The sequence below is a fragment of the Elephantulus edwardii genome, unplaced genomic scaffold (assembly GCF_000299155.1).
Source record: "Elephantulus edwardii isolate Elephantulus edwardi_28Jun2011 unplaced genomic scaffold, EleEdw1.0 scaffold00015, whole genome shotgun sequence".
Lineage (NCBI taxonomy): Eukaryota > Metazoa > Chordata > Mammalia > Macroscelidea > Macroscelididae > Elephantulus > Elephantulus edwardii.
The window spans coordinates 14,582,270-14,594,738 of record NW_006399765.1 but is presented as its reverse complement, the minus strand read 5'-3'; the positions used below and the strand labels follow the sequence as shown (position 1 = coordinate 14,594,738).

At 43.4% G+C, this 12,469-nt stretch overlaps 1 protein-coding gene across 1 annotated transcript in view; it reads left to right on the top strand.

Annotated features, from left to right (window-relative positions):
• Window positions 1-12,469, top strand: part of CHD6 (chromodomain helicase DNA binding protein 6) — a 194,048-nt gene that overhangs the window by 132,620 nt on the left and 48,959 nt on the right. The window contains exons 18-23 of the mRNA XM_006881534.1: window positions 3,686-3,850; window positions 5,116-5,295; window positions 6,765-6,875; window positions 8,556-8,758; window positions 9,440-9,639; window positions 10,150-10,309. Of these exons, the coding sequence (XP_006881596.1) occupies window positions 3,686-3,850; window positions 5,116-5,295; window positions 6,765-6,875; window positions 8,556-8,758; window positions 9,440-9,639; window positions 10,150-10,309 (1,019 nt within the window). The remainder of the gene's footprint in view (window positions 1-3,685; window positions 3,851-5,115; window positions 5,296-6,764; window positions 6,876-8,555; window positions 8,759-9,439; window positions 9,640-10,149; window positions 10,310-12,469) is intronic.

Here is a 12,469-nt window from a genome sequence, read left to right as displayed (position 1 = left end):
CAGCTCTCCAATGCATAGCACGTAATTGCAAAAACTATAGCCTGGATCAGGCGCACCTTAGTCTCCAGCCTGACGTAATTGCACTTCCGTACTCTTGAGTCCCTCACAGCTGACTTTACCAATATTCTTTTTTTCCCTCTTTAGCTTTAAAATACATAATCAAAATACTAATTTTCCTGAGGTAGTTCAATTATTTTTTCACATCCCCTTAAATATGGTTAAGGTAATGGGGAAAAGCCTACCTAAAATTCAAAAGCAAAATGAGATGATCTAGCTTCATGCCAGATGGACAGCATAACCTCAAGAGAGGCATTATCTCAAATGACTGTATACTTCATGTTTTTGTATGTTTTCATTTTAGTGTAAGTTTAGGCTTGCAGAAAGTTTGCAACTCTTATTCACCTTCCTTCAGATTCACTAGCTATTCACATTTCCCCCATTTATTATCATCTGTGCCCTCTAGCCTTTCTTAGGGCACACACCAATAGGCACACACAGATGTGCATCATTCAACTACATAAGTGGTTGGAAATGAGGCCAGAGGTTGCATGATAGAATTGTACTCAGTCAACAACTTACTTGCAGATACCTTTTAAAATAGATGGTTGTAGACTTCGCCAAAAGGAGTACACAGGAGTGAAATCAACTACATCCGCAGGAAGAGATGGTGGAGAAGCTCAGTATCATCAGAATAAGGCGAGTGGCCAGCTGTGGAACAAGACAGCAGTTCAAATGCAAGTTCAAGTTTAAGCAGAAGAAAATTAAAACTAGTCCAAGCAACATAAATAAAACTAGCGCCAAACAATATAAGTACAACCTTGACTATATCCCACCTGAATTTAGAGACCATCACAGAATGGACTTGCTTTATAGTTCTTTAGTGTCTGTACTCTGAATCACTTCCTTGTGCTGCTGCTCCCCCCCCTTCATTTTTTACTTTGATGTTTTTTAAGACATCTACTAGTGTTAAGTCTTTGTAAATTAGTTTGTTAATAAATCTGTTATTATGTAATGGTTGCAAAATACTGGCTTTTAACTCTACTTCTTCATTTGTAGTTGGCACTCTAATATAAGAAAGCATTTTCCCTTCCTCAGAGTTATCCGTATCTCTAATATTATCTGTAAAATGCAGACCATTTTTCAATCTGTAGACTGTCTCTTGCTATCATCATTCATGTTGATACTCAAATAGTCCTGTATTTAACCAATGAGAACTCACGCTTCAAATGTCCTTCTGGTAGGTCTCTATCATTCATTGAATACTTTTTAACATTCTGGTGCAGTAACCTGTTGTTTCAAGTTCATCCTGTATTTTTCTGTATTCCAGCACTGGAATTAGCCATTTCTCTAACAATCTTTGGTTCCATTTTGTGGCAAGTAGTAATTAGAAACCCAAGTCTAGAAGCTTGATAGTCTCATTGCTTTTTTGTGTGTGTGTGTGTTTGTTTGTGTGTACCGTCAAATCAGATCTGACTGGTACAGGAGGAGATTGTCCCTCCTTTTCCCGGCAGAGCATCTGGTGGATTTGAACCGTGTGCCTCTGGGATTGTAGTTGCAGCTCCTTACCACTAGGCCACCAGAGCTCCCCTTCTCATTGCTATTTGAATACCATTATTTCTACACCCATTAGAGCATTGGTCAGTAGGTTAGGAAGTTGTGTTGTGGCCAACCCAAAGACAAGCAGTTCAAATTCACCAGCTGCTCCATGAGAGAAGGACAGACATTCTCCTCCTGTGCCGTTTACAGCCTCCCAAAACCCCCTGGAGGATCAGCTATGAGTTGGTTGCAATTTGATGGCAGTGAGTAACACTCTCTTAGTGAAAGTCAGAGATCAGGATGTATTGCACTGGGAAAATCTGCAGTCAGGGACCTCTCCAAACTCTTGAGGGATGCACAGTGACTACTAACTCCAAGGCCACTGGCAGTCCAAACCTACCAGCAACTCAGTGGGAGAAAGACAGGCAAGCTCCTCTCATCCACCTTCCAGCCTTGGAATCCCAGAGCAGGTCAGCTGTAAGCTGGAGCTGACTCTACCCCAGGGCTCCCTCCACAGCAGTGAGAGAGAGAAGGAAATAATGGTACTGGGCAGTGAGCATCAATTCAGAAGAAAAAGACAACAGAATAGTAATACCTTTGATGGAAATAGAAACACCACTTAGGAGTTACCCTTGCCAAAATTTGTGAAGAATCTTTTCATGTGTTTTGCCCATTTTGTTATTGGTTATATATTTTTTATATCTGTCTATATAGCTTCTGTAGTGTTCTGTAAACCTTAGTTATGAGACCCTTGTTTGAATTTTCATTGCCAAATTTGAACCTGAATTAAGATTCTGGTTACAGCTCCCAGTTTACTGGAAACAGAAACCTGTTCGTTAACACAGTGGAACTTTGTAGACTGTGGGGAACTTGAGAGCTAGTACTTGGTTTCTTGATTGCATAAATTACATGATGTTTTTTTTTTCTTATATAAGTTGAAGGCAGGAAGTTATCTGTGGATTAAATAGAAATGTATCTTATTTGGATCTTGAGTCAATTTTTAAGGAAATCAGAATTCAGGTACAAATAGAGGAATGCACACCTATGTTCATTGAGTGTTACATTAGCAAGAAAATGGGAACATCTCAAATGCCCATCAGCATACACATTGATAAATTGTGGTGCATTCGGACAATAGAATGCTGTACGGTTGTAAGGAATGATGATTTCATGAAGCATGCTGTAACATAGGAGCGTCTAGAGAGCATTACACTCAGTGAAAGAACTCAAACGTAAGGACAGATACTGCATAAAATCACTGTTGTGAAAATAGAAAAAAAAAACACCTGAGCAAGATATGTTGAAATGTTCAAAAGGGGAAGAGGGGAAAATTACTAGGATAGCAAAAGTCAGTCACCAAATGGAGGTGTGAAGGAATAGGAAAGACTTAATAGGAACTCGAAAAGATGGAGTGGCATAGGTCAATAGTAATTATATAAAATACAAGATAGAGGAATGATTGTATAAAACCCAGCATACTTGAATGAAATAGAGTATATGAATGATTGGGTGCAAACCAATAAACTTTTTTCAAAAATTCCACAAATAAGTGAAAAACATGGTATTCAAAAATATAATACATAGGGAAATTTGAATACATAGTGAATTGTTTATGCTAAGTATTTTTAAGCATCACAGTGGTAATGTATGTGTGTTTACAGGAGTAATTCTATTTAAATATCTGAACTGAAGTGAAATACATAGTGCCTGGGGTTTAGTAGAGATAATAAGAGATTATTATGTTTTTCTCTACTTTGTCTGTTTGTGAAATTTTTGGCAGTAAGATTTGAGAGATGTAAAAGCCCACTGCCAGCCCTGAGGCATTGCACAAGTAAGAAGGGCAGAATTTAAGAAATGCCACCTCCAAGGTCTCTGTGCTCAGAGCACAGGGTGAGGAGGAAACCATGTCTTTTCTTTGCTTTCTTTATCCTTGCACTCTGGAAAGAATGGCTTCAAAAATAAAAGTGGCCCTGAAGGTGCAGCTGACATTTTTAATGTATTTTGTTCTGAAATTAGTCTCGTGACCTTCTCACTGTAGGAGCTGGTCACTCACCACTCACTACGTGGTATTTGAGTGTGTTTCTAGTCCCAGGACTGCTGCTGTCATAGGTTGTTGTGACCTGTGCTTGTGACCCTCCTTCCTTCCCAGGCTCAGGCCCGATGTCACCGGATAGGACAGAGCAAAGCTGTGAAAGTGTACCGCCTAATTACTCGGAACTCTTATGAACGAGAAATGTTTGACAAAGCCAGCCTCAAGCTGGGTCTGGACAAGGCTGTCCTTCAGGACATCAACCGAAAGGGCAGTACCAACGGAGTGAGTACGATGGTACCTGTTCTGGAGTCTTGGGGAGCATTTGTCCCACAGTCTGGACCTCTCTGGCCTTTTTCTTCCTGCAGCTGTGTTCATGGTTCCCCTGCCCAGTATTGAATCAGGAGTGTGCATTTATAAACGGGTAGGAGTTATCTGTAGAAGCAGACATGTGGTAAGACTTCCAGCTGCAAGCAACTGCAGGTAACTTCCTCTAAACAGAGTTTTCATGCTGCCCTTCAGAAGGGCACACATAACATTGTGTACATATGAATCTGTTACCCTGCATTGTCGCATACCACAGATGCTGAACTCCTCGAGGGTACAAAGGGATCTTTTTTATCTCTATTTCCTGTGGCCCCTCACAGCATTTGGCATATGAAAGGTTTTCAGTGAATAAATGAATGAATAAATTAGCAACTTGAAATATGCCACCTAATAAATATTTTCCTTCTGAGGAAAGAGGATACAGTTTGCGGCTAGGATTTTTGTCTTAAAATGTAGGCAAGCAAAACAGACTATCTCGCCTTAATCTCTCAGATCAGAGCATCAAAGATAGGGAATTAAAAGCTCTATACGAACGGCCTTTAGTCCAGATGTTCTGTATCCTGTTTGTGTGTATGTTGCTGAGCATAGATCTCCACGTTGCCAGTGCTGGACGTCATGGTATTCCCTCTTGTGATTGCTCTAAAGGGAACCAGATTCTTAATTAGAACCAGGAAAGGGTGTTTTGAGTCCCATTTCCTGTTTTCAGCAAGCAGTTGAGGAGATCACACTTGGCACAGGATTTTTAAAATTTTTTTTTCTCCAAAGAAATGACATCATTTCCAATACTAATGTACTTATTTAATAATAAATCATTATTCTTCAGTTTGTTTAGGACATCTGGAGATTTTTAAAGATACAAACTTAAACTAAAACATTAAAAAAAAAAAAAGATTAGCTATATCCTCTTCAGTGGTATGTTGTTTTAATGACTTGTGACATTTGAAAATAACCAATGTCCTGTAGAATGTTAGGGTCATTGGCCATGTGCTAGGCTGTATTCCAGAACTCCTTATAGTGGACTGCCTGTTTATCCTTTTCGTAGTTCTTAAATAACTTGGGTTTTCCTACCCACAAGCTTATTATCCATGTCCTTTTTCCTTCTGACATCTTCTGACGTGTGCAATTAGTGAGGGAACTGTATATTAGATCATAAAGGTAACAGTTGAGGCAGTCTTCCTCCTGTCATTCCCCACTTTTTGAGTAGCCTTTGATGACCTCTCCAGGTACAGCAGCTCTCCAAAATGGAGGTGGAGGACTTGCTCCGGAAGGGTGCTTACGGAGCCTTGATGGATGAGGAGGATGAAGGCTCAAAGTTCTGTGAAGAAGACATAGACCAGATTCTGCAGAGAAGAACCCACACAATCACCATCCAGACTGAAGGGAAAGGGTCCACGTTTGCTAAGGTACAGGGGTTTCTCTCCAGAGCCCTTACTTGAAAGCTAGTGGAAAGAGAAAATAAGTTCTTCTTTATCTTTTGTTCGGCTTTTTTTCCCTCTAAATCCAGGACTTTTTAATTCCCTGGCTAAACATCTCCTCTTTGTGACATTGGAGATGCAGGTCTTTGGAGGGATTCTGCATCAGAAGCTCTATCTAGAAAGCAAACACCATTCTAACCTGTGAGAGCTGGACGCTGGCAGGCTGGATCAGCACGTTGGTGTGCCGTTTGTGCTGCTCACTAATCACAAGGACTTCCCTGGTCATCTGGATTCTCTTGTCCAGTACTCTTTGATCAGAATCAGAGTTCAAAGCCAGGAATAGTGTTCATTTTGTGCATTTCATGGGAGGAGAGATTGTACTCCCCCTCTGAGTTAAAGATTCCTACTTAGGCTCTCATTTCCTCAGCAGGTCAAATCACAGGGTTTGTGGTGAAATAAATGAGGCCACTTACCAGATCTCTCTCCAGCTTTCTTGTCGGTAGACTTCACCTGTTCCCATATCGATTCTATGACTTAAGCCTAAACTTAATGTTTGATGTCCTGTGTACAGTGTTTGTGTTTTTGTTGACTGTCCTCCAATTAATATGCGTTTATAATGAGACTACAAGTAATCCATTGCTCGTTTTTGCACACCCTCCCCCAGCAGCTTTTTTTTTGTAGCAGTCCCTTGGTAACTATGAAATTGTAAGAACAATCTAGAAAAATCTTAACAATTATCTTTTACTGGGGAACGAGACACCAAAAACCCACTTCCATTGTCTCCCAGTGTTGCCTTCCTGCTACTAAGTTTTAAGTTAAAAAAAAATAATTTTGTAGCTTAAAATGATAATTTTCCCACCCAGTCTTTTTGAAAAGAAACTACTGCTTTCACAGTATTATGGAGGTTCTGCTGAGGGTTTTGCATTTGAATGCAGATGGATGATATGCAGGTGTGTGTAATTTAACATCAAAGATGAAGTCTGTGAACTAGGACATTAAGCGATTTGCATTGTGTGTGAACACTGTATATTCCATAGCGCATGTGTGTGTGCATAGTCAGTACACACACATCAAAATATCCCCTTTGGAGGCTGCTCTGGCTCTCCAGGAACTTTAGGTTTATAAATGTGCATGTGCAACTGGCTGCCTCTTACAACACACAGCAAGCCTGGTGGACATGGAAGCCACAAAGAATGGAGCAGAAGAGTCACAGCCCAGCTTTCTCTGCTAGGCACTGACCTACACAGCAGCTGGGGGGCTACTCCCCCCCCGAGGCAGTGAAACTCAGTGCATTCGCTGCCACTCCATGCCCTTTCAAGACAGTTTCTCCTCTTTTCCACGCTACCCAACAGTTGTTCAAATTGACACAATACAGCACACACCTGTATTTGAGTTTCTGGGCCATTTGACATAATACATATGTTTTGTTAGTTTTTAATGACTTTCTGTCTTTACAGGCTAGTTTTGTGGCTTCAGGAAATAGAACAGATATTTCCTTGGATGACCCTAACTTTTGGCAGAAATGGGCTAAAATAGCTGAGCTGGACACTGAAGCAAAGAATGAAAAGGTACGGCATTAAGACTCTCTTATTCCACGGAACATGTCACTGATGTCCTGGTATGACCATTAAATGCACACATAGCTCAAGTCACTATATACTTAGTTCAATGGTTCTTAAATGGGCTGATACATATAAAATGTAAGGCTAAGACTGGAAATTGGATACCTGAGCGTATAACATATCAAATATGTTGGCACATAGACAACAATAAAGTTTAGCTGTGACACACTGGAAATTAGACAAAGAAAATTAGAACCGCAGCTAGCTAAAGAGGTTATGTTCAATCTTCTGTCCCAGCCAGCGTTCCATCCGTATTTTACCTCTGCTAAAACGCTCCCTAGGGAGGAAAGGAACATGCTGGAGAAAAGTCCACCTGCTGGCTTTGTCTTTATTCCATGAGTGGCTAGGCTTCCCTGTTTCTGAGATGGAGAAAGAGAATGGGTTTTAGTGTGAGACAGAGTTTGTGTACTAGCTCTGTGAAAGACTACCTGGAGGCCTTGGGGTAAGTCCGTGGCCTCAGTGAAGGTCACTTTCTTTATATAAGAACAGCAGGTAGTGGTGTCCACTGTGAGTTAGACGATAACTTTTATGAAGAGAGCTGGCACAGTGCCCAGCCCATTGTGAGGTCCTCATTCAGTATTAGTGCCCCCTCTTTCCATCTGTTACCCCATCACCTCATTTCACATTGCACATTCTGCTGGTCATTTTTGCCCGAGTCTAGTACTCCCTGGACCTACCACCGAGGAGGTAGTTCCTCCTTGGGCCAGCTAATGAGTCTGTGACCAGCGTTCATCATACCTCTTCTTCTACAAGATGGCTAGAGGTCCTTTGGTCCAGGTCTTTTTTCCTAAATAGCGATGCTGTTTTCTTTCAAGGAGACACTGCAGTCCCCTTCAGTGAGTGGTTCTGGTCTTCCCGTGCCCTAATCAGAGGTTACTCTGCAGGTGGAAGTGAGGAAGGAAAAGCCCAGGAGGCAGTAACAAACAGTTGCAGCTCTCCAAGGTGGAAAGCAAGATGATTGAAGTAGGACTAACACTGGAAATTTGTTACCTGAGCAGCTTGCAGGATTGTGCAGGAGCTTAGTCCCACTTTGGGAAGAGGAATATAGAGCCTGGACATGAGGAACTAGGAAAAAACAGAGAAGAGTGTCACTACAGTGGATGAGGTCCCTGAGTTGCATGTTCAGTGAAAGACAAAAGGTTAGTGGATTGTGCTGGCGAAAGGCAGATAACGAAGCCTCAGAAATACATATATGTCAGCAGGAAGTGGCTGAGCAGATGGAATCCTCTCACTTGTCCTCTGTCTTGAGCTCAGACTGCTCTCGGCATGCTGGGCACAACAGCTGGCACTCCTTACCGCAGCCCTTCTTGGCAAGCGTGGCCTGCCACTCTGGGCACTGAGGGATCTTGCCTGCTCATCCCCTTGTCACAGGGACGATAGGAACAGCAGATGGTGGCAGACAGCACTGGGGGCTGGGGAACACACCAGTTCCAGCCAGTCCCAGAGAATCCCTGGCTTGTCCTGTTTACACGGACACAGCAGGTGTGCGAGGAAGCACCTTTCTGCTGGAGGCTGAGGCAGGGGTGAGGGTCTTTCCCAGCTGTCCTGAAAAATGGCAACCAAATATGCTCTGATAGAGGTACAAGCAAGAGGGGTTTTCTCTCCAACAGTCCACTCTGTTTCTAGGAAAGTTTAGTGATTGACCGCCCTCGTGTGAGGAAGCAGACCAAGCACTACAACTCCTTTGAGGAGGATGAGCTGATGGAGTTTTCGGAGTTAGACAGTGACTCCGACGAAAGGCCCACGCGATCAAGGCGCCTCAATGACAAAACCAGGCGCTACCTCCGAGCTGAATGCTTCCGCGTGGAGAAGAACCTGCTCATCTTCGGGTGGGTAATGGCTTCTCTAGTTTTTGTATTTCAGTCCTTGGGATTTGTCCAGTGTGTTTCTCCCCACACTTCTGCGATTTAGGGGTGGGGAAATCCACTGGAGCAGGAGAAGACTGTGCCTTCTAAGCCCAGAATTCCACCTCAGTTACGCTACATTCTGATGCCATAATGTAAACAGGCCATGATTTTCTCATATGTTTGTCACAGCAAATCTCTGTAACTAATTTGCTCCCTGGTACTAATTTCCTGCTTCTCCCCCACCCCCACTCTCCTGGGAAGTACAAGGAGTCAGTGCAGCAGATGTTACAGTTAAAATATGATTCCTGTAGTACTTGGGCTCTGATGGAAATAGAAAGTTTAGCTTCTGTGACATCACCATTGCTTTTGAATCCTACAGCTGGACTCCATTTTCATTCCAGTTATTCCCTGCTCCCAGTATTTTAGTTTTCCTCTTCTTAAGATTCTAGTGGCCGTGTGAAGCTCTCAGTATCACTTTATTGACAAGTCACTTTAGTGGCACTTGGTGCCCAGCAAACACACAACCCCCAAAGACCTTTCAGAACAGAACCCTCAGAGTGGTTCATTGTCTCTGCAGAGCAAGAAGCATTCTTTGCTCTTATTTTGAAGGTGCATGTATGGCCCTTCCTTTGTCTACTGCCCGTCTCTGATTCTGCTCTGCAGCTGGGGCCGGTGGAAGGACATCCTGACTCATGGGCGCTTCAAGTGGCATCTGAACGAGAAAGACATGGAGATGATTTGCCGTGCCCTGCTGGTGTACTGTGTCAAGCATTACAAAGGAGACGAGAAGATCAAGAGTTTCATTTGGGAGTTGATCACACCTACCAAAGATGGGCAGGCCCAGACCCTTCAGAACCACTCAGGTGAGAAGTGCCAGGGCCCACCTGGCATGTTCCTGGGCCCTTTGAGTCCCTCTTCCTGTGTGTCCATGGTGCCGTGCTTTGAGGATTTTCCCTTTCTCAGAGACATTGCAGAAAGCTGTCTGGGAAAGCTGGTGATGGCCGGAGCACTCCAGCCAGTATTTCCTGTGATCCGCTAAATGTGCCTGGGCCTCTTGAAGCTTGCGCCTGTGCCAGCCCTGCTCACTAGCCCAAATGCCACCAGGATTCCACCTCTCAGGCGGAGACCTGTTCCTTTCGGGGTCTTCAGTAACTTACTGCCTGTTCATGGAGCAGTCCTGTGGTGCATTAAGTTGGGAACCTGGTGCATCCTTCTCCACACCCAGTAGCTGGTGGACTGAGGCAGTGACAAGGACTTGTTGAGAGCTCCCTGTGTACAGCTGCCTCTCTGCAGCCCACCTGCTTTGTTTCCACACCCCTGTTGAATCCACTTTGGCTTATCCACTTGCCACTTACACACTGCCTTTCTCTTAGGATTGTCTGCCCCAGTCCCAAGAGGACGAAAGGGAAAGAAGACCAAGAATCAGCTGCTGCTTCCAGAATTAAAGAATGCAGACTGGCTGGCGACCTGCAACCCTGAGGTCGTCTTGCATGATGATGGCTACAAGAAACACCTGAAACAGCACTGCAACAAGTGAGTGAGCCCCACTCCCACTGGCCCTCTTCTGGTGGCAGGCCACTCCCAGTCTGTCTGCCCTCCCAGAAGTGCCCAAGAGAGACCACTTGACCCTTATACGTTAATTACTCTGCACGGTCTGCAAAGACAGATGCGGTCTAAGCTGAGTCAGAATTCACAGCAGTTGCGTCCTTTTCATTTTGCTGCTGCCTTTCATCAAAACCACTCATTTGATATGCGTGGTGTTTTTGATAGCCTAGGCTGTCTGCTGTAAAAGAAGAGGAGGGACAGCAACAAATCCACTCTGTTCTGAGGGATTTTAACCCTGTGCAGTGTTAGGGCAATCTGCTATATAGCAGATTTGCACATGGGTATTTGCATCATACTTCGTTGTATCTGTGGTTGTTGACAATCATCAACAATATACTGAGTGGGAACCAACCCATAGTTGATCCTCTAGTGGGTTTTCAGAGGCGGTAAATCACACAGAGCTCAGTTGTCGATCTTTCTGTCATGGAGCAACTTGTTTCACATGACATACCTTTAGACAGACAGCACAGCTCCTTACCACTAGGCCAGCACCCTTAGAATTCAAGTGTCAGAGGCCCTTAGAATATAAGGATCCTGGGAAACCCTCTAGTTCCAATTGCTAAGCCATGCAACAATTACATTTTCGGTATTTCTAGTATTGACGAGGCCTCTGCTTGGATATTTCTGGGCATAATGCCTTGATTGCCTTATGAGTGTTAAGGTAAGTTTTGTTCTGTGAAGGTATTTGCTGACTTTTTCCTTCCTTCCTGTAATGTAATCTGATGTTGTTGGTTTTGTTTGCTTGTTTTGCTCTTGATGCAGATGAAGTCTATTCTTTCTGGAGACTTCATCAACCATTTTAAGTTAGATCTTATGCTCCATTCTCAAAAAAAACAGCTTGTAAGGCAAGTGATTCAAACAGTGGTACACAAAAATACAAGCTCTTTGAAGGCTGAGATTTTTAAATTGAGTTTTGGAGGGCTTATCTTGAGAGAAGAGGGAAGAAGGACCTAGACATTATAGCCTGCACAGAGCACCTTATTTGACTTGAGCCCATAGCGTGTTTGCAGTGACTGAATCAGAATCAGCATGTGAGAAACAGAAAAAAGAAGCAAACCATGAAGACGTTATGCATTAGGATAACTAAAGATTCCGTTCTGGATACTAAACAACAGTGTTTCTTGAGTAAATGAAAAAGATATAAATTCAAGTTTAAAAAAAGATCTGGTAATACTCAGCAAAATGAAGAGGGCTGAACCTAGCAGACTGGCTAGCTGAATATATGCTACAGAAGGTCAAGGACTGCAGCCTTCAATACAGATTGAAGCTCAACATCAAGAAAACACAGATTCTCAACACTGGGCCAGTTGGCAGCATCAGTATGGTTGGTGAAGAGATTGACATAGTTAACAGTTCTAGTTTGCTTGACTCCACAGTTAACATTCTTGGTACCAGCAGCCAGGAAACAAGAGACAAATTGCATTGGGAAAGTCAGTTATCAGGAACCTTTCCAGAGTACTGAAGAGCAACGACCTCAGGTTGGAGACTCAGGTGTGCCTGATCTGAGCTATAGTCTTTGCAGTAGCGTGCTATGCATCAGAGAACTGGACAGTGACTAGGAATGATAGAAAGAGAACTGATGCCTTTGAGCTGTGTTGCTGGAAAAGAGTATTGAATATACCATGGACTGCTAGGAAACAAACAGGTTGGTCCTGGAGAGGGTGAAGCCGGGCTGCTCCTTGGAGTCAATGATTCCGAAGCTTCATCTGATATACTTTGGGCAAGTTACAAGGAGGGACCAGTCCTCGGAGAGGGACATCATGTTTGAGAGAGTGGAGGGACAGCGCAGGAGAGGAAGACCCTTGATGCGATGGATCGATTCAGTGTTTGGAGTAATGGGAGTAGGTGTGTCGGAGACAAAGAGGGTTTAGGGCTCTTGTACATGTGGTTGCTGTGGTTCACAAGTGACTCAATGGCACATTAAAAACAACAACAATATATAAGCTTTAAATCATGGCCTAGAGGAGGGTGTTGACAGTGAAAATGGGGAGAAATAATCAAATATGACAGAGGTGATTGAGGAGGAATCTGCAGTGCATGACAAGGACTACAAAAAGTTAGTAGCCCCACAGCTGTAGCCTTAGAGGC